Raw genomic sequence first — 23351 nt, forward strand, 5'->3', positions numbered from 1 at the left:
TGAAGATGGAAGAGAAATCTTTAATCTCTTCACTTCTGTAGGCCAACGGATGAAGATGCGAATTGCTCGGCAGTCTCCTTCGGATCCGTTAGAGTGTTCGGTTGAACACAGAGTAATCTTAGCTCGTCCAGCGAGATGGAGATTGTATGGCTACAGTTTCAAGTCGGACATTACTTCCTTATGCCACGAGGCTGCACCGGAGAGCAGCAAAAAGCTACGTCCGTATTCGGTGAACTAAGTCGCTGGAAGCAACTTTGGAAGCATTTCAGAATTATTTGAAGTCCTGATGATGTCATGTTTGAGGGACGTTCTGTGGTGTGCCTCATCCAATAGGAGTTGAGAGCTCGATCCTTTAGAGGGCAAGGCTTCATGGATCTGTAGTCTGTTTTGGACTCCCTTTGTTTGATTTTGGTGCGATTTTTATCAATAAAATTTACGACTTAGAAGGAGGGGGCTTGAGGAATGTTTTTATGACTGTTAGGCCTGCCTTTGTCTTCTATCTGAATACATGAGGCCCAACATTCCCCCCTTTGTTCTGAAGAGTTGGTTGTTGTCCAGCATCTTCAGAGCAACTGAAGGGCCGAATAGTTCTTGTCGGTTCACAGTAACCTGTGGGTTACGCCATCCATGCATTCCTGATAGGAAAGAGAAATGGTTGCACAGTCCATACAGTTCATTGGAGTTCACTGAGGTTTTATCGTCTGGACAGAGATTGAGGCACATCTGGGCATAGAACTTCTAGCCAATTCTAAAACTACATTCATCACACATAAACATTTCAAGTTATTGGAAGGCACAGCATTAACCATAACACAATCCTTTGTTGTTCTTTGGTCATAACACAAAATCAAAGTAGAACCTGACAATGGTTACTAGGAACAAAATGTTAGAGGAAAGGAGGGTTAAAGGTTAAAAGGCTTATCCTTGGAAATGATGGAGTTAACCTGTGTGATGGGCTCAGACTGGTGTGTAAAACGCGGCTGTATGAGAAGTGAGTCCAGTCTGGCCTGTAGGTGTTGAATGTACCTGTACATGGCGTGTGCAATAATTGCGATGATGATCCAACCACTAAGGAGGAGCCAGAGGGCAACCAAACTGATAGGGTGTTCTCGGTAAGATGACGATCTGCTTATGTGACTATGAAATATAGTGGTCAAGCCTGTCGGTTTGAGACTGAACTTCACTAATTCCATCCCTTCAGCCTGAAGCTGCTGTCGAAGGGTGTCATCAACGGTGAGGCTGTGGCCTCTAAATGCGTCCATGATCTCAATTTCTGCGTCATGTTTGTTGACATTGAGATGATGGAGGACAATATCGTCAGTGTGCACGCTGGCTCCTTGGGGAACCATTAAGAACACCGTTTGGTTTGGTAGCCTTGGTTTAGTGGCCTTAGTTTAGTGGCTGTATCATGGCAGTCACATGGCAGTCATTATAATTATAATTATATGACTTTGGTGGCTGGTGTGTTAAAGAGACAGCGACTGCCTGTTCGCTCTACCTTTGTCTCTGTTCCTTCATCTTTGATGGACATGCTATCATGACACTTGTTCATGGAATTCGGCTCTTTGGCTGCAGAGGTAGTTATTCACCTCTCTAACAAAGGGGTTGAGTTTTGACAAACCCAATGAATGTACTTTGTCTTGGTACACATGTTTAGGTTAGAGATAAGGTAGAGCGAGGGGTCCTCATCATGGTAGGCGAGTGTTGGTGGTGTTTTGAGGTGAATGTGTGCATTACCTCTCTGAAAACCAACATTAAATACAGATTTTAGTCTATATATATTCTGCCTATGACGGTAGATTGAGGATAAATCCTATTTTGAGGTTGAGGATTTACATGGATTGGAATTTCAATGCCAAAACTATATGCCATGTGTATCTGTGAAGGTTGCACAATGGAGATAGTAGCAGATCTAAGGATTTGTTCGAAAAGGTCTAGTGATACCAGGTAAGCTGGAATCCTTCCACCACTCAGACTGTTGACTGAGGAGCTAATTTCCCTGAGGAGGTCCTGCATTAGATCTCTAACGATACACGCATAAGTTGTTTTCTCTGACAAAGTCCCTAAAGTGTGCAAAGTGTTACTGATAAGAACGGATTGCAAATTTACAGTGACTATAGTACCCTGAAGGGTTTTATTCAGGCCCTGTAATTGTTCTTATTGGAGTCGTCGTCTCTGCTGGATTTTTGGACGATGGCGACATGTGTATCTGAAGCTGGCGAACTGTTTTCTGGACCAAGTGGTCTCAGTATGTCAACCTGAGCCCACATGTGTCCACGACGGCAGTCAATGAGCAGAGCCAATCGGTTCAGTAGGTCCTGGCCAACTAACGGTGGTTCCATATTAATGGGACATATGTAAACAGGGTATGTTAGCATCATCCCTTGAAAGGTGTCCATCCAGGCCCGTTTTGTGATAGACGACCTATCTTGCATGTAGCTTATGACACTTACGTTGCAGGTCTCTGTCTATAACGGTTTGCCAAGGGAGAGCTTTGCTCTAGCCACCTCTGCGAAGGTGTTGGAACCCATTAGACTATTTCAGAACCGGTGTCGAGTAGTGCGTGGGAGCGGAATGACCCATGTGTCAGGCGTTGCCCTTACGGTACAGATCGCCCAAGAAGGTCAGAAAAGGAGGGTGTGGCATGTTAGGAGTGACTGTTTTGGGGAGCAACTTGGACACTGTTCCCCTTTTCCCGACCTACAAAGTAAACTTTGGCATTAACGGGAGGGGGTACATCGTCTAGTCATACTGACGAGGTTTCAGCGCCGTGTTCCTTTGAGGAGGTCGACGGACCTGGTGAACAACGGAGCACGTCAAGCTTAGTTACTAACTCAGTCAAGCGTCTCCTTATATCCTCCATTTCCTCTCTCAAATCTTGTTCTCTGAGGGGATTTGAAACCTTGCCTACCCACTCACCTTCTTGTTTGGGTTTTTGTTCGAAACGCGCATTTCCTTTCGGCCGGCGAACTTTTTGTTGTTTAGGCCTGCCGTGACCCTGGGGGGTGTGTCTGGTCACCACCCCCCTGGTTCTGTTGTCTACCCTGCTGGCGGGGTGATCGGCGCCTCTGGGGTCCTGTTCTAGCATTCACCTTAACGTGAGGCATTTTGATGCCTTTAAACGCTTGGTCTGCATATGAGGCTTGGATCCCCAGGGCTCTGGCGTCGCCTTCGTACCCTCGGGCAGGGCGCACGCGTGTCTCCCATGCCAGTTGCGCGTACTTTCTGATTTCCTGCATGGTGGGGTTGCCCATTCTGCAGTGCATTGTGACGTCATATCGCACGCACTCGTGAAGGTTGTGAAGGAAAAGAGACTTGAAAGCTCATTCCTCCTCCAGACCTGGTGCATTACTTCCTTGGAAGTACGTGGTTCTCAGGCGTCTATAATACTCACGCGGAGGCTCATGCCTCTTCTGGGTGATGGCGAAAGCAGCTATGGTAGCAGAGGCTTCGTCGATATACAGCGAATACTCCTCGCGTAGGGCTTTACACAGAGCTGAGTAGCGGTTTCGTGTACCAGTCGGTAGCGTTTCCATGAACGCATGGACACTCCTTACCGTGGTCTTCCATATGAGCTTGAGTTTTTCGCGCGACGAAGCGTAAGGCAAATCAATCAGGCAGTGCTCAATTTCCCTAAGATAATTGTCAATGTTTGAATCTCGATTACTTGGGTCAAAGCGTTCTATGTCCCCTGCGAGGGACTCGAGTTGTCGGATGCACAAGCGTTGGTGTCGGTATGACCACGGGTCGTCCGAGTCATCCGAAACATCATAGTCACTCTGATCGCTATAGCGATGAGGACGACTTCCTCCCCTTCGTGGTGGGGAAGGAGTCCAGTCGACGCGTGGGGGTGGACCCCGGGTTGCGTACAGCTCCCTGGCTAATGGGATCTTTGAGTCGCTTACACCACTCTGGGCTTGAAAATAATTGTCCCCCCTTCGTGGTGTGGAATCAGTCGGTTTGAAACGCACGGTGGCATGACTGAAAAATGACTGAGGAGGGCAACTATAAGGAGGGGCACCTGCATCCAACCAGCGGGCCGCTGGAGGATTTTGAAAGGTGTCTTGGAGGACGAAGTCAGAGACTGTACCCCTAGGGGCAGCTCGGCTCCTAGTGTGTGTCCCTGGGTTTCTCAGGGGCACATTTCTACGCGTATCGCTAAAAAGGGAGCCCTCTTCTATGTCAGATGTTGTGCTGTGCGTTTCAGCTGCACTTACCTGATCTGACTTTTAGCTGGGCAGCTTGAAGCTGCCTGCGCAGGGCTTCGTTTTCCTCCTGCATCCGGGCATTATCTTTCTGTGCCTGGACTTTCTCAGCTTGAGTGCACCTAATTTCTTGGTGCAGGCTGAGATTTTCCCTCTGCACCGCTTGGTAGCTGCTCTGCAGCTGGGCGAGCTGGGCCTGGTGCTCTGCGGTTTGCAGTTGGGTTTTGCGGTGATGAAGAAGGAACATTTGGCCCACAAGGTCCAGGATTGTGCGCATTAGCTTCCCGACCGGGTTGTTGACATAATCAACTAGTTCCTGCAATGCTTCATCACAACGACTAACATTGTAGCCGTTAAGGTTATTTCTCTCCTCTATGGAGAGACGGAGGACAGCAGCAACTACATCTTGCAGTGCTGGGTTGACTAACCTCTGTGGAGCTTTAGCTCCAGTCACGCAGGGCGATTGGTGACTCATTTTACTGGGGCCGTAAAAATTCTTGTGACAGTGGCTCTGACAGCTTGTTGTTTTACAGTTGATATAATGCTAACACGAAAGCACAGTTGAGAGGCTTCAACCTGTGGTTTACGGTCTACTGTTATGTAATGTGCAAATTTCACTGTGTTCTCTCTTTGGTGGACGTCAATGAAGTGACTTGGCACCTCTCTGTAACATTTTGATGAAAGCGTTAGGAGTTAAATAATAACAACAGCAGATTTTAAGCAGACTATAGTACATTTTCCAACCCCTAATTCACTCTTAAGAGCACTTTCACACCACACTGGCTTATGTTTGGCAAGTTTTGAGAAGTAAATTGTCAAACAGAACCAAACTTTGAAGTAAGGATTTCAAGTTATTACTTTGGATTCTTATGCATACACACTGTGACAGAACTGGCACGTAGGATGCCTCACACGGGGCACCAATTATTATGTAGGGCTTTACTGGTTGTTTAGATCAGTGTTACTATCAGAAATAATAATTATTTCTGTAGTTATTAATCAATATTTAAATTAATTGGATCTAACTCATTAAAACCTCATATGGGACTCCAGTAAATGTAGTGTGCTACGTTTAGGAGCAAGTTTGGTTATTAGCAATAATTAATAATTATCAAAGATAATTATTAATTATTAAAATCAATAGAACATTGATGAGAATCAATGTTAGCTTTTTTTTAATCCTTTAAATCAACAGTTATCAAAGATAATCGTTAATTGTTAACGTCAATGAAACATTAATTAAAATTAACACTAGCTTATTGATCATTCAAATTCAATCAAAGATAATTATCAATTATCAAAAATCAATAGAATATTAATAAGGATTAACATTGACGGGGCACCACCCTGGAATCAGGGACTAATAACCGAATATTAAAACAGTCTCAATATTGGATTGTTTTCTTAGGAAAATCGACATCTCAGTTGCTGTCTCACCCGCGATGGCGAAAATGCACAACAATCCAATTTGGTTGGACCACAATACAGCAAAACAAATTCGTGATAATTAATACCCTCAGTATTAATAATTAGCGGACATGGCGGTCCGTAAACTGTACAAGCAAAAACCTTGAAACACAAGAATAACACGCTATAATATTCTATCTCTGCCCAGACGTAACCTCTTACTTGAATTGCATGAGGACACAGGTAGAATGTGTTTTCCTCCGTCCTTTAACTCTGACCCGGTTCCTTGAGGCTCGGGTGATGACGAGAAGTTTCCTCACGCTGTCGGCGGGCGGTACGGCTGTTGATTCTCGGCGGGCTGGCAGAGAACTCAGAAATGTCGACTTGATTGAAGATGGAAGAGAAATCTTTAATCTCTTCACTTCTGTAGGCCAACGGATGAAGATGCGAATTGCTCGGCGGTCTCCTTCGGATCCGTTAGAGTGTTCGGTTGAACACAGAGTAATCTTAGCTCATCCAGCGAGATGGAGATTGTATGGCTACAGTTTCAAGTCGGACATTACTTCCTTATGCCACGAGGCTGCACCGGAGAGCAGCAAAAAGCTACGTCCGTATTCGGTGAACTAAGTCGCTGGAAGCAACTTTGGAAGCATTTCAGAATTATTTGAAGTCCTGATGATGTCATGTTTGAGGGATGTTCTGTGGTGTGCCTCATCCAATAGGAGTTGAGAGCTCGATCCTTTAGAGGGCAAGGCTTCATGGATCTGTAGTCTGTTTTGGACTCCCTTTGTTTGATTTTGGCGCGATTTTTATCAGTAAAATTTACGACTTAGAAGGAGGGGGCTTGAGGAGTGTTTTTATGACTGTTAGGCCTGCCTTTGTCTTCTATCTGAATACATGAGGCCCAACATCTGCGTGCTGCTCATGTACCTAAATCCCTGATGCGTCTGTGTACATCTCGCAGCTGCTGCCGCAGAAGACATTAATAATTATTTTTTGTTTGAGCGGAAGCCGCGTTGGTCTGCAGGCAGTCTGAAATCTTTAAATACCAACCAAAGAAAATTTCATTGAGCTCTTCTTTAACAGCAAAAACATGGAGAATAATAATTTTGAGTCATAAATTTAACAGAATTGTCCTTCAAATATGTCAGAGATATAGGCTAAAAAAGATGTGCATAAGTTACCCGGTGGTTTACAATATAAATCAAACTTTTAAAATAAAAACGTCATAACCAACTAAATTCATCTCATAATATTAATTTTAGCTTCATACACAAACTCTGTCGTCGAACAATACATTTATTTTATAGTCTAAAATTAAATTATAAACTAAATATTTCACTGCACAAAATATCCTAATATTTTATTGTGCATGGTTGAATGTTGTGAATGTTGGACAAATGCTGTAAAAGATTGTATTTTAAGCAGCTCGTCAATGCTTTGAAAACAGTCAATCAATAGTAAATAGGTGCTGTTTATCGGTTTAGAGTTGCTGTCTGCTTTAGCAATAAAAAAATTTTTCCCTACTATTTAAAGTTACACAGTTAATTCATCAAGCTATTATGGACCAGTTCAATCTGACAACACTGCATGGACCACAAGAGACTACAGAAGCCCACATGTTTAGATACATTATGCCTAAAGACTTCATATTCAATATTAATACTATTTTTATGTATTTTTATTTCAATATGCTGTTTTTAGTAAACTGTGAGGGACATGATGTGGGTGTCTTGACTCAATGAAGTTCTTGATTTTAAGTTTTTAACCACGATGAAACCACAATGCGAGCACCGTCTTGGCTGCACAAACGCCACACGCAATTTTACCAGTTGTCAGGTCCCGTGTTGTATGAAACTGCCTTGTTTAGTTTCTATTACATTTGATACATATCTGTCTTTTATGTTTTCGTCGTGCCAGCCACCTCAGTAGTCGATGTTATGCAGTAGTTCAAGCGTATTGGTTGACTGATGAGTGTGCCTGTGCGTGTGTTTGCTTAAACACAGTGAAACAACTCTGGCTACGTCTACGACTTCAGGGGCTAATTCAGCTGCATGCAGACAGAGATGTGTTCATTCATTTCTGTTTTGTTATTTATTTTTCATTGCATCACAAATGTCATGGACTCGGCTGGACTTGGAAAAAAAATCCAGAGTCCCAAAGGCTCGAGTCCGAGTCAAGTCGGAGTAAAAATGAATCCGAGTCCGTGACAAGTCCAAGTCTATTAAAATTGGACTCGTGACTTGGACTCGAGTCCGAATGTAAATTGCATTATGTTGCTAAAATTAATTTTAGATCAAGTTCAGTTGGTCGTTAAAAGTTGCTGGACAAATATGCGGGACATAAAGCAGTTGAGATGGCAATGCGTTAGATTAGATGATTGTTCAAAATAGCCTATTGAATATCAGGAATGTATCATATAAACCCTGATATTGCACCGCATACATTTTTCTTTAATAGCTGTGCACACAGCATATACACATTGATGGATGGTCCTTATACTAAGACTGAAAGTTTCCCACTACTTGGTGCAGGTTGCCAGCTTGAATACGGCCATGACGATTCGGTTTGGGGTCGGAACTGGTGGCAACCTGCAATAGGCGCAATATCGGGACCAATATTACAGTCCTGTCAGAAGGGCAACAGCTCCCTTTTGATTGCACTTCCTTGTCTTCTGATTGCATTTATTTGTGAAATTAAAATGATAGTGTAAGCTGTCTAATTTCAATGAATTGTCTCATGAATGTGGGGGTGGGGGGGGGGGATTAGGGACATCTGTGAGGCGAAAGGTACACAGTTATCAATATACACACATTTCTGTATGGAAACGGCTTAAGGGCAGATTTCTTTTGCGATAAACCAAAACCAAAGTGTTTTTTAAGCATGATGTCATCATGCACACCATTTTTATTGATAAAAGGCCATTTGAATGGAAAGAAGCAGAAGACGGCAAATGTCGCAAACATGTTTTACACATTTTCACTTTGTCGATAACAAAACAGCGCGAAAAGTGGATGGAAACAAGGTTATTGTTGCCAAAGGTTTGTTGCAGGTTCACCACTACCAGTGAAAAGTTGCAAACATTTGTGGTGAATCGCAAGCTCATTTGCATGCAAGTTTGCGGCAAGTTTGTCAGAACACTACATTTTTTGTAAGGGAGGTCTTTCAGTTCTACAACCCCGAAATATTGGAAATCCCAACTCCAGCATTGCTGTGAAATATCATCTCTTCCCATCTTCATAACATATGTTTACACAGTGTGTAATTAAAATGTTTATGCATTTTGACTTTCTTGCGATTGCAATCAATTTATCTTTATTTTGTTTCTCCTGTCTGTTGTACTCTTGTCTCTTACTGTATATCTTTATGTAGTTTGCCTCTTGTTTTGTTCTTTTGTTTCAGTTCTAGTTGTGTCCAGTCATGCATTGTGACGCACCCTTGGGTTTGTTTACAGAGCTTTAGAAATAAAAAAAAAAAGACTGTTATTATGATTTATCTAGCAGCAGCAGTAGCAGACTGTAGTATTTTACATACTAGTGTGTATAGTGCAGTGAGACTACACAGGTGGCCTAAAGTTTGAATAATGGACAGATTTTGTTCTTATGGAAAGAAATTGGTACTTTTATTCACCAGAGTGGCATTCAACTGATCACAATGTATAGTCAGGACATTAATAATGTGAAGAATTACTATTACAATTTGAAAAAACTACTTCAAAGAGTTCTCATCAAAACCTCCACGTGCAGCAATGACAGCTTTGCAGATCCTTGGCATTCTAGCTGTCAGTTTGTCCAGATACTCAGGTGACATTTCACCCCACGCTTCCTGTAGCTCTTGCCATAGATGTGGCTGTCTTGTCGGGCACTTCTCACACACCTTACAGTCTAACTGATCCCACAAAAGCTCAATGGGGTTAAGATCCATAACACTCTTTTCCAATTATCTGTTGTCCAATGTCTGTTTCTTTGCCCACTCTAACCTTTTCTTTTTGTTTTTCTGTTTCAAAAGTGGCTTTTTCTTTGCAATTCTTCCCATAAGGCCTGCACCCCTGAGTCTTCTCTTTACTGTTGCACATGAAACTGGTGTTGAGCGGGTAGAATTCAATGAAGCTTTCAGCTGAGGACATGTGAGGTGTCTGTTTCTCAAACTAGAGACTCTGATGTACTTATCCTCTTGTTTAGTTGTACATATGGCCTTCCACATCTCTTTCTGTCCTTGTTAGAGCCAGTTGTTTTTTGTCTTTGAAGACTGCAGTGTACACCTTTGTATGAAATCTTTAGTTTTTTTGCCAATTTCAAGGATTGTATAGCCTTCACTCCTCAAAACAATGATTGACTGAGTTTCTAGAGAAAGCTGTTTCTTTTTTGCCATTTTTGACCTAATATTGACCTTAAGACATGCCAGTCTATTGCATACTGTGGCAACTCAAAAACAAATACAAAGACAATGTTAAGCTTCATTTAACAAACCAAATAGATTTCAACTGTGTTTGATATAATGGCAACTGATTTTTTTTTTTTGTACCACATTAGCAATTTAGCATGATTACTCAAGGATAAGGTGCTGGAGTGCTGGCTGCTGGAAATGGGGCCTGTCTAGATTTGATCAAAAATGACTTTTTTCAAATAGTGATGGTGTTGTTTTTTACATCAGTAATGTCCTGACTATACTTTTGTGATCAGTTGAATGCCACTTTGGTGAATTAAAGTACCAACTTCTTCCAAAACAGCAAAATCTGTACATTATTCCAAACTTTTGGCTGCCAGTGTATGTATTATATACTATAGCATCTCTGAGTCTTGCTAGCTTCAGTGGTTACCCAGCAACTTTTCTGCTGCTACATGAGTGTCTTCAATTTTATAGGACCCCATCAGGAAACTGATGTGTTGGCATCTCTTCTCCTGATTGAGTTTCCCATGTTCCATCATTTTTATCTGAGAACTGAAAGCTAGTCCACAGCACTCATCATATTGTTCTGTACAGGGATTTTAAATGTCAGTAAAAAAAGAGCTGGCTCAAAAGGAACACAATAGTGTTTAATAGAGCATTTTAATGAGAGCCGTGCCCCTGGCTGTGCTACAGTGAACTCGCTGGCCCTATCACTGGAGGCTGGGGCTCCACTGGTGTGCCTGTCAGTCCACATTACTGCCTCACTGCTGCCATTAAAATACAAAACTCCACCTCACACCGCCCATGTCCTACCAAACACAGAGTGACAATGCCAGAACCTTTGTTGAGCCAGAGCCTGAGTGAGTCTATGCAACTCCTGCATCATATTCCAACCCTGCATCCCAATCCACACCCTATCTGCCCTAAATAGTATCGCAGCCAGTGATTTTACATGGCACTCAGGAATGTATTAATACGTTTTATTTAAGAATACTTGAGAACACATCAAGCTAGGAATGGTCATAAATGTAAATAAAAAAAAAATGTTGTATAAGAAAATTGGTACAGTGGTTAGTTAGTAAAAAGGACAAGAAAAAGGACAGAAGTATCATAAAACTAGTCTATGCAACTCCTGCATGATATTCCAACCCTGCATCCCAATCCGCACCCTGTCCACCCTAAATAGTATCAGATTATAATTAGTGTGTCCTAAGTCATAGTTTCTTGAAATGAGTGTCCCAAAGTTGCAAGGATAGTCTACTATTTCCAGTAGATTTTTGAATTGTGGATTCATGAACACTTTTTTTTGGCTAATATTGCCCACAGTGTCAGCCCGACAGAAGTGGAGTTTGACCGTTCGCTTCAAAACTACAATTGTCTTATGTGAAAACTACAAACATAGCGGTGAGACCAATGGCACATCATCAGTTCATCATGTTGCACACTTTTTTGCTGCACACTAATAAGGAAACTCTTTTCCATCACACAAACAGTACACACTTTAAGGGCATAGTATATGTAGGCAAATTGGGGCGCAGCACAAAAGTCTTTTGAAGGCATATGCTAAATCTTGACATGTGTTGCGCATCGAAGCACTGAGAGAAGCTCATTTTCTTTATTTAGCACTAAAAACACATGAAGGCACACAGAACAGCCTGTAAGGGAAATTGCCAGATGCAAATTCCATTCAGAAAATTTTCTTTTTGGGTGAGTTACATGCTTTGCATAATTCCTTTAGCAAATAAACAACATTGTCAGCGGACACAAATAATTCTTAGTGAGTTGCCCTCTGTCCTCCCTTTAGCAAACTCATAGATACTCATTTTAGAAATCCTAGGCCTGTAGTGTTTGTATGCAAATTAATTTTTTTACGTCTTTAATACATTGTTTTAATTGATTATTTTGATAATCTAGGAAATAATTTCGTCATTTGCCACAGTGGAATTTTTTTTTTCTGGAGAATAAAATGGTTCTGAGACCCTTTTCAGATGGAAAACCTCATAATCAGTTTTACTTATTCTTCTCCAGAATACCACAAGGACATATGAATTTGTGTTTTTAAGAGTACCGCTTGTGTTTCTCATAAATTGCAGTCAAAGAGAGCAGCCAAATGATGAAGTTCCTATTACTGCATAGTCTTTGGAAAACCGATCAGCTCATCAAATCAAGAGAACTTGATTTTCATATAATGGCTTCGTCCATTTTATAGCCGCATACCTGTGGTGGATTGTTTACAGAAGTTCTGGGGTTTCTTTACTTAAACTTTAGGGCACTGTATTCCTTCTAAAACAATGTTGTATTTATTCAAAGCAATCAAGCATACTTAAACAAGATTCAAAGGTTAATAGCAATATAAATTGTTATAGCCATGTGCGTTTTGCCAAGTTAATTTAGTTTATATAAGCTTATTTTATATGGATTTTCAGGATCTTGCAAGTAAATTTTAACCCAAGTCAATTATTATAACAATTATTTAATAATGTTTTTTTTCTCCGTGACTTCATCAAAGCAAATATTTTAACATTTGAGCCAATAATAATAAAAAAAATGTGCATGAATTTTGCTCGCCAGTAATAATGACCTGACCCAGCCAGAATCTACTGATCTATTTTGCTTTTCTGCACTGATTCTGAGGGGAATTTTTGGTGGAATTCTGTCAAAAGGATTTACAGAAAATGTGGTAAAATGTGTTAAAAAGAGCTATCACATTAGCCAAAGTATTTATGAACAAACACACGAGGGATGTGTAGAACTGTGCAAATGACGAGTTTTTCAATTCTGTGAAAAAATGTTAAGCTTTCTGCAGAGTTCTGCATTTATGTGGGCCTGATAATGACCAAAAGTGCAGCACTGTCAGTGTAGCCTAACAGATTTGCAATGAATGGGGGTTAAAATGTTACATGTGTCTGATGAATTGAATTTTGTAATTGTTTGAAATGGTTTGTCTTCGTATTTGATGTGCTAGTCTAATCACATCTCTCATTCCTAGTCTTGTTTGGTTGAGTCTCTCAAACGTACACAATGGCACACTCTACTCTCAACAGTTCCATCCTCTTAACATACCATCCCTGAATTTAATTCAGTGAGTCAAAACACAGAGCCTGCTCTGTTCATTAAAACGAACATATGGAAAAACACTTAATCAAAGCCCAAGATCGAAGTTTACCGTGAAACTAAATAGCAAAAGACATATATTTTACACACCATTGTCTGTATAATATTTCTAAGCTCTGGTCAGCAACAGCTATGTAAGAGAATGAGAGAATATATAACAATCTGAGGCCTTGAACTCTCCAAGCAATCAACCATCAACTGTATGTCAACCATACATAGAAATAAAAACTTCTTTTATATGGCTTGAAGGAATAGTTCACCCAAAAATGAAAATTCTCATTTACTCACACTCATGCCCTCCCAGATGTGTATGACTTTCTTTCTTCTGCTGAACACAAATTAAGATTTTTAGAAGAATATCTCTGCTCTGTAGGTCCATACAATGCAAGTAAATGGGTACCAAACTTTGAAGCTCCATAAGCAAATAAAGGCAGCATAAAAGTAATCCATCAGACTCCAGTGGTTAAATCTATATCTTCAGAAGCTGTATGGTAGGTGTGGGTGAGAAACAGATCAGTATTTATACAAGTCCTTTTTTACTATTTATCTCCATTTTCACATTCTTTTGTTTTTGGCAGTTCGCATTCTTTGTGCATATCGCCACCTACTGGGCAGAGAGGAGAATTTATTGTATAAAGGACTTAAATATTGATATGTATCTTAATATATACACTCTCTCTCTCTCTCTCTCTCTCTCTCTCATATATATATATATCTTAAATATGTGTTTCTCACCCACACCTATAATATTGCTTCTGAAGATATGGATTTAACCACTGGAGTCTTATGGATTATTTTTATGTGCTTTTTGGAGTTTCAAAGGTCTGGTCATCATTCACTTGCATTGTATGGACCTACAGAGCTGAGATGTTCCTCTAAAAATCTTCATTTGTGTTCAGCAGATGTAAGAATGTCATACACAACTGGGAGGGCATGAGGGTGAGTATATGATAAGAGAATTTTCAATTTGGGGGGAACTATCCCTTTAAAGGGATGCAGTAGTTCACACATAAACTTAAATTCTGTCATTTACTCGCCCTCATGTTGTTCCAAACTTGTATTGCTAAGTGAACTATGCCTTTAATTACACAGAGATGGCATATGTGAGTTTCAATGAAATTTTCTTCATATGGATGAATTTATTTTCAAAACAACTAAAGTGCTCTTAAAACACTGAAATAATATGTTACCTATTATATTTTATGCATGTCAGGAATCAGTATTTGGCCAATAAACTTTCCTCCCTACACAGCAAAGCAAGCATGCCAGGAGCAAAACCTCATGTACTCTGCTGCCCACTGCTGCTGCGGCTGAACCCAGTTAAAGGCATCGATTGGCTTTAAGGCACTGTGATTTGTTTCATCTTTAAACTGTGTGCGTAGTTTTACCACCAGCCACAGGCTTTGCCAACTTTCGCGCTTGTCTTTTGCTTCTCTGTGCTAGTAAATAATAATGAAGTGTTACATGGGTTTCCAGAGTCTTTTTTCCAGTTAGTAGCTGGCCTGAAGCTATAGCTGATATAATAGCTCCTCTATACCCAAAATTGCACTGTTGCCAGAGAAATGTGAGTGCTGTACAGTGGCCAACTAGTATGTGAGTCCAAGCTGGAGAACCATAGACATGGATATCATAGAGATGGATGTCATTTTAAGGTGTTAATGGGAATCTTATGTGCTTTGTTGGAAATGCTGATGTGAATGGGAGAAATTTGTATGCCGCTGCAGTGCTTTCCAGATGTCAGTGCAAAATCAGTGCACTCTCTGCATTCATTATTTAAATCCAGACACAATTAAAAACAACTGAAGATAACGGTGCCTATGGTCTTACAAACACAAATTAGATCTTTATTTATCTATATTGCACTATTACCACCCATGGAAAGCAGGCAGTAGATGGAGTTCTGTTTAGAAGAGATGTACAGTATGTGTACCTTTTCTATTGATCATGGCAGCAGTAATTCATCAAATTTTGATTAATCAAATCTGTCTGTTCAGCTTTATTTATTTCTGCTTTTTCCCTTTTTATCATTCTCTCTGCAGCTCCATCTGCTGTTTCCATCATGCATCAGGTCAGTCGGACTGTGGATAGTATCACATTGTCCTGGTCCCAGCCAGCCCAGCCTAATGGAGTCATTTTAGACTACGAACTGCAATATTATGAGAAGGTAATAACGCATCACACACTAACTTGCTGAAAATGATCCAACTCTTTACCTGGAGGAAATGGAACCTAATCTTTGACTTTTCTTCTAATATGTGGACCATTTTATTATTCTAAACATCACTTTCATTATGATCTCTGATCTGTCTCAGAATATGGCTGAGTTGAACTCTTCTGAACTGCGGAGTCTAACTAATACAGCAGTTATCCGGGGCCTGAAGCCAGGGACCATTTACGTGTTTCAAGTGCGAGCCCGCACAGTGGCGGGATTTGGACGTTTCAGTGGGAAGATGTACTTCCAAACGATGACTGAAGGTATTGGACTTTAAGAATCTTTCAACACCAGACACATCAATTTGGCTATTCTGCCTTCCTAAGGCTTTATCTTATCTGATGCATGTTTTATTATGTACAGTTCAGTACAATGTTCCCTCTAAGTGGGGCACATCTGCTACAGCGCTGATGGAAATATCATTTAAAGGCAGACTCAAAAATGTATGGGAAGAAGTTAGAGATTTCTTGATTTAACTGGAGTCCATCCTGATGTCCATTGCTTTTTATCAGTTTGGAACTAAGACTGTTAGAAATCTTTTGTGGAAATATGCAGCATTTATAAATATGTGAACAGTACAGAGATTTGAAGTTATCTTGAATAAGATAACTTAAAAAAAAAAATAACAACAGTAAAATCAGTACGGCCTCTAGATGGATAAAGTATTATTAATTGTATATTAATCATTTCATTTATGCAGACGCTTTCATCCAAAGCATCTTACAGTGCATTCAGTGTATACATTTAATCAGTTTGTGTGTTCCCTGGGAATCAAACCCATAATCTTGCCGTTGCTAGCGCCATGCTCTACCAGTTGAGCTACAGGAACATATTAATATTGGAACATATAATTAATCACATACATATCATTTTTTATATAAATGAAAAATAATTTATTTAAAAACCGCGAAATCGGTCTTGCTCTGCAAGAACAAGAATTAGAGGGAACATTGTTTCTGTACAGTTCAACAAAATCGTCAACAGTTGGTTTGATCACTTGCCACAGTCTGGCAAATACTGCTTTCCCGTCTCTGGAATGGCATTAACCTCAGTCAGTTGGAGCACAACTATAGATCCTTGTGCCAAGGGCAAAGCCAGAAACATGTGCCAGTGGCCAAACCAGCACGCTGCTTATTTCGAATATAAGTCTGAAACATTAAGCCATGTTTACTTTGATTGCTCGTCTGTGACCAAATAGAAATGAAAAATGTGACATTTCTACTTGGAGGCATGTAGATTTGTGTTTAGCAGACATTAATTCTGTGGAGTGCCCGACAGCACCCATAAATTGACTGTTAAAAATTATTATGAGAATGTCACGCATGTGAAATATGTAGGGAATAATTGACGGCGGAACATTGAATTATTGGAAATTTAGTGCAGACCTTCCTTACACCACCGATTAATCTAGCTTAGAATCTGCCCAAGGTGGTTACTAGTTCAGAAGTTATGAAGTTATATTTTTTTCCAGTCTTAAAATACTTTCTCCTATCCCAGCTTAATATATAGACAACTATAAGGAAGCCATTCGTAGGATGACTTCCTTGAAAAGTGTAAACACTGTGGCTCTGTGGCACTATCAAGACATTGCTCTGTTTGTTTGAGCTTCCCGACCAGCCCAATACAGCAACATTGGCTCAATCAATGGCGTGAGTTAGGGGCCGGACTGTCTGTCTTTTTTTTTTTTTTTTTTTTTTTTGTTAAAGTGAATAAAAATCTGTCCTGAACTGATCTGATTTTTGTTGTTACTGTCTTTGAAGACGAGTATAACTCCAGCCTGCAGGAGAAACTGCCCCTCATTATCGGCTCGGCTGCTGCTGGCGTTGTTTTTCTCATCGCTGTGGTTGTGCTCATTATCGTCTGTAATCGGTGAGTCTGATGGTAATCATGATCTGGAATAAACAGAACAAATGTTTCCTCTTTCTCTTCAAGACATATCTTCAAAGAAGTTTTGAGTTTTAGCACTAACTAAATGTTTTTTTTTTTTTTTTTTTGTCTGTGACTCATCAGTAGAGGCAGTGATAGGACAGAACCTGAATTCACTGACAAGCTCCAACATTACACCAGTGGTCACAGTGAGTAACCATTTACTGACTGATTTATCTACCCACAGACAGTAAACATGTCAGCACAATAGATCGAACTGACTTAATAATATTTCCTCAATCTTATTAAACAAGACACTCAAGACATTAAACGAGAATAGCAGGCTGCTGCACAACACGTATAAACATAAATTATAAACCATGACATGACACCTGATTGCACCAGTAACAATTTGAAGATGTTTATCATACAGTATCGTGCTTTGAACTGCGTTGTAATGGAGCGGGTCTATCTGGCATTGGTAAAATATGCACTAAAGCTGGTTTACCCAGCATCTACAAACACGCAGAAAGCATAATTAATTTCTGTTTTATGTCCTCTCACTGAAGGAGCATCACTTGCCTTGTACATGAACTGAATACTCCCAGTGTATTATTTAGTTGTTTGCTATGTACATTTGCACATACAATATCATGCATTATGTGCCATAGGAGTCAGTGCCATGTTTGTTAAATCGATAAAAGGCCTGTTTCATACCGAAAGCCAAAGCAGTACACACGTAAGCCGCACCGGAACTGAAATAGCTCGCATTATCCTTTCAGACAGACAGCGTTTCTGCTGAGTAACCAAAATGATTTCTGGGTTACCACATTGATTATTTTCTCTATACCATAAATTATCAAATGTTTTTTGGAAGTGGGCAAATGAGAATCATTACAACCTTGATCATCATAAAATCTCATTTAAAAGTGGGTTCACATTTACATCCAAATGGTAATTAATCTACATGGAACAGAAAGCAAACCCCAATTTATAGCTATAAACTGCTTAAATTGTCTTTATTCATTGGGTGTGGAAATTAAATCAAGGCAGCAGATGTATTTTTCTTTTTTAAAGGTAGTTTGCTTTATAATTTTATCCTGCTTCATAAAAGCCTGATATAAAATACCAGAATCGTATGATCTGCATGATTTGCAGTTCCGTTAAGTTCTCCTGCGTGAATTTTCAGCCGATGCAGTTGGAACACCGTACTAAAATACTCTTAACAGTGTTTCCTGCAGTGCATTTCAGCAGCAGTGCTGCCCTCTACTGGGTTTACAATTTAAATCACACGTTTATGATTCTTAACCGATGAGCCGGTTCGTTTGAATCTACAGACACGAAACATATAGCGGTTCCGGTATTGTCCAGTAGAGTATTAATCTTACGCTGATGTGCAAGTTATGAATGACCAACTAGAAATTAAATAAGAACTGTAGAAGTCTTACAAGCTTGAAGTATAACATTAGACAACAGTACATGGTCTAAACTGTCTCTGGAACTGTTACTGCTATGTCATGACTCTTGTTACTTTAGAGCTGTGAGACTTTAATCAAACAATGCAGTTACTGACTGGTTGTTCATATGATAATGTTTAATTAAAGATACACACGTTTTGTAATACAAGGTAATTTATTTTTAAAAATGATTGTAAGAAATATGCCATCACATTTCTTTTTTGCTTATTGTTTTTTTATTATTATTATTTTAAAGGTGCACTCAGTAACTTTTGTGTTTGTGTCATCTTGGACTTACACTGACACCAGGCGGCTTGGATGCAGCATCATTTAAAATCAACAGTTTTCAGTTTCAGATGCCGTTGTAGAAATGCTGTATTCACAGTCAGCCGTGATTACTTTAATCAATGAGTGAAAGTTTCTAATAACAGGACGGTTACTGAGATTAAGCGAGTAGTATTCGGCTGGTCATGTGATTCTAACATGGCAGCCCCCATGTGCGGACCCTCTCCATGAAGAATAAAACAGCTTTTATAAGGTTACTGATATGACTGGAGTCTTCATTTTAATGAGTGCTCATGATTTCCTACATACAGTATATTGCAAAATTACAATTAATGTCTTTAGGAGTTAAACTTTTTTTGAGGAAAAAATTATTGAGTGTTCCTTTAAATATAGCCTACTTAGGATCAATTATTGGATTGTATTTATGTCTCTAAAAAGTCAGCAAATACCTTTTACAAGAATTGTATTAAATTTATTTCTGATTTTTATATCTGCTCTGTGGACATCTTAAAGGATCTCATCACTTGGCAACAGACTGCAGAGGACAGTTAATTCAATAAGAATTGCATTTCTCATTTTCAACTAATTCTTCCTCAAATGTACTAAAAGAATTACTGGAATAGTTACTAGAACCGTTAAGGAACCTGAATCCAAAAATGGAAATTCTCTCATCACTTGCTCTCCATCATACCATCTCAAATGTGTATGACTTTCTTTCTTCTGCATAACAAAGATTTGTAAAATAATATTTCAGCTCTGTAGGTCCATACAATGCAAGTGAATGGGTGCCAAAGGCACAAAGGCAGCATAAAAATAATCCATAAGACTCCTGTGGTTAAATCCATATCTTCAGAATTTATATGACTGTAACGTTGTTGGCCGCAATGACAATGACAAAAAGACGATGATGATGAAGTAAAGAACCCAAGTGCAAATTTATTCCAACAGTGTATCCAAAACCCTAACTACAATCATAAATAAACATAAACATGAACTTGATATAACATAAACTTGGCTTGGCATAACTAGACTTGACATAAACTTGAATACACAACCAAAGTTACAAACAATCAATACCTCACAATGGACCATGGAAAACATGAGTTAAATACATGACATGGGAGACCACATGACAAAGGTAACCAATAAACACAAAGAACTACAAACAAGATAAGATAATCAACCAATGAAAACAAGACACATGAACATGGAGGGAAACATGAAATCACATGACAAAAGAACCACATGACAAGAAACAGGAACTAGAAATTTCAAAATAACTTTTTTATTTGAAAAATAAAATAAATAAAAAGACATGAAAAACATGAACCAACAAAATACACGACATATCCCCCCCACTAAGGGGTGGCTCCCGACACCCCAACACATGAACAAACACATAAAACATGGCATAAACCGTGTGGCTTGGCAAGACCAGGCATGGAGCGTGGGTTCGGAGAACTGAGGTAGCACCCAAGACTCGGAGGACCGAGGTGGAGCTGGGGGATCGGAGGACAGAGGCGGAGCTGGTGGGACTGAGGACCAAGGCGGAGCCGTAGGGAAGGAGGTCCCCGGTGGAGCTGCAGGCTCGGATTGACTAAGCATAGCTGTGGGATTGGAGAGCTCAGGTGGAGCCAGGTGACCGACTGACCAAGGTGGAGCTGGAGGGACGAGGGACCCCAGTGAAGCTGATTGGCTGAAGGACCACGTTGGAGCCGAAGGGACATAGAGCCAAGGTGAAACTGAGGGCTCTGAGAACCAAGGCCAGGGTCGGAAGTTCCCCTTGTCTGATCCTGAGGAAACATCCATAGGGTGGGTACAAGAGCGGGAACCTTCTCCAGGTCCAATAGCTCAGATGTGGCTATGACATGATGTAGAACAGACTCAGGCGTGGCTGTGACTTGGCATGGAGCAGACTCAGGCGTGGCTGTGACGTGGCATGGAGCAGGCTCAGGCGTGGCTGTGACGTGGCATGGAGCAGGCTGAGGATCCAGGGCAAAAGATGGTGCTAGCTCAGCGGCCATGACGTGGGACTCTGGCTCGGCGGCCATGACGTGGGACTCTGGCTCGGCGGCCATGACGTGGAACTCTAGCTCGGCATCCGCCTCCCCCACAGTGAATGTGGAACCAATAATCTGCAGGGTGAGGTCGATATATTGAGCCAGGCTGTGGGTATTCTGACCGCCTGGCATTAGCAAAGAGAGAGACTCAGTCAGTCCAAAACGAAAAATATATTTGAGGGCAACCTCATTAAAGTCCACCTGGCATGCCAGAGCACAAAAGTCCTCCACGTAATCCTCCAGAGGATGATTCCCCTGGTGAAGTCGAAGAAGCTGGATTGCTGGGTTCATATTGAGGTCAGGTATTCTGTAACGTTGTTGGCAGCAATGAAAATGACGAAAAGAAGATGACGATGAAGTAAAGAACCCAAGTGCAAATTTATTCCAACAGTGTATCCAAAACCCTAACTACAATCATAAATAAACATGAACTTGACATAACAAACTTGGCTTGGCATAACTAGACTTGACAAACTTGAATACACAACCAAAGTTACAAACAATCAATACCTCACAATGGACCATGGAAAACATGAGGGTTAAATACATGACATGGGAGAACACATGACAAAGGTAGCCAAAAAACACAAAGAACTCTAAACAAGATAACAAGACAATCAACCAATGAAAACAAGACACATGAACATGGAGGGAAACATGAAATCACATGACAAGAGAACCACATGACAAGAAACAGGAACTAGAAATTTCTAAATAAAAGATATGAAAAACATGAACCAACAAAATACACATGACAATGATAGGTGTAGGTGAGAAACCGATCAATATTTAAGTCCAGTTTTGCTAGAAATTCTTCTCCCTGCCCAGTAGGTGGCGATATGCATGAAGAATGCGAATCACCAAAAACACAAGAAAAAGAATGTGAAAGTGAAATATTGACTGAGCAGTGAGGAGAATAGATATTGATCTGTTTCTCACCCTCACCTGTCAAATCACTTCTGAAGACATTGATTTGGAGTCATATGGATTACTTTAATGCTGACATATGTGATATTTGGAGCTTCAAAATTGTGGCATCCATTCACTTGCATTGTATAGACCAAAAGAGCTGAGAAATTCTTCTAAAAATCTTCATTTGTGTTCTGCTGAAGAAAGAAAGTCTCTAAATGAGAAACTTTTCCTTTAAGAGGAATTGAAATCGGAACTGGAATCGTTCAATTCTTTAAGATTCCCATCCCTACTTTTGACCAGTTGTTTTTTCAGGGAGGCTCTGATTTCATGACTGCATACTTCAACCATTACGTCAGTGTGTTAATGCATGATAATAAAGCGCAAAAAAGCATAATAACAAAAAGAAAGTGTGAAAAAAGCAGTGCATTGTTTCTGCCCGTTATACTTGCATTTAATATAAGGGCAAACATGACGTTTAGAGCGGAATACTCAATTATTTTTGTGGAGTAAATGTATTAACTAAGCTGTGATATGTGTGTCCTTCTCATCTGTGTCGGTTTAGTGAACTTGTGCTTGTATGTATGCGCAAAGTTAACTTGAAACTTGTTTTAGCACAGCGTTTGATTGACAGGTAGAACTTTCACCCTAGAACTCATTGGTAAAAAACCAAGTAAAAAAAGCAAAAGCTTAAAGTACATTCTCCAGATCTCCGTTGATTAACACTGAGGATAGTGGGCTAACCCCATGCATAGCAAATGAGTTAGATTAAATGGCTTTCACGTAACAGACCTAAATAATTATAGAATTTCTCAAAATAATATCTACTGTTGTCTTGTTTAATGGACTTAGTTTAAAATGTGGAAAATACATTTATTTCAAGAAATAATATATGATTATGCCAGGCATTTTGCCCAACAGCGCCATGCAGAGATACTACTTATTACAATATAGTGCACCTACTGTATTTTTGTTACATACACTGCAGCTCCTGTTTCTCTTTCCAAGTGTCTCCAGGAGTGAAGATCTACATTGATCCTTTCACGTATGAGGACCCCAATGAGGCCGTGCGGGAGTTTGCCAAAGAATTAGATGTGTCCTGTGTGAAGATTGAGCAAGTTATTGGTGCAGGTGAAAATCACTGTTCACATCGCAGTTGTAGATTTAATACAAATGTAACACTGCAGTGTAATATATCTGGATTACTAAAGTGCTGAATTGCAGTTCAACCAACCACTTTTGCTTCTCAACTGGCTACTCGACTGCATATAACAGATCAACTGTTAATAATCAAGCGTTTAGCAAACCAAGAACTGCAGCTTTTTGTGTTGACACCTTTAATTATATTAAAGGAGCAACAAACCTTTAGTAAACCAGGCTGTTAATTTAATTATTTTCAGCTAAATGAATTAAGTTACATAATTTCATTATGCACAATTTCCACATC

General features: G+C 40.1%; 1 protein-coding gene across 1 annotated transcript in view; it reads left to right on the forward strand.

Annotated features, from left to right (window-relative positions):
- Positions 1-23351, forward strand: part of LOC127419681 (ephrin type-B receptor 2-like) — a 108461-nt gene that overhangs the window by 74396 nt on the left and 10714 nt on the right. The window contains exons 6-10 of the mRNA XM_051661275.1: positions 15155-15279; positions 15428-15590; positions 17088-17196; positions 17338-17402; positions 22913-23035. Coding sequence (XP_051517235.1) covers positions 15155-15279; positions 15428-15590; positions 17088-17196; positions 17338-17402; positions 22913-23035 — 585 coding nt within the window. The remainder of the gene's footprint in view (positions 1-15154; positions 15280-15427; positions 15591-17087; positions 17197-17337; positions 17403-22912; positions 23036-23351) is intronic.

Source organism: Myxocyprinus asiaticus, chromosome 29, assembly GCF_019703515.2.
Source record: "Myxocyprinus asiaticus isolate MX2 ecotype Aquarium Trade chromosome 29, UBuf_Myxa_2, whole genome shotgun sequence".
Classification (NCBI taxonomy): domain Eukaryota; kingdom Metazoa; phylum Chordata; class Actinopteri; order Cypriniformes; family Catostomidae; genus Myxocyprinus; species Myxocyprinus asiaticus.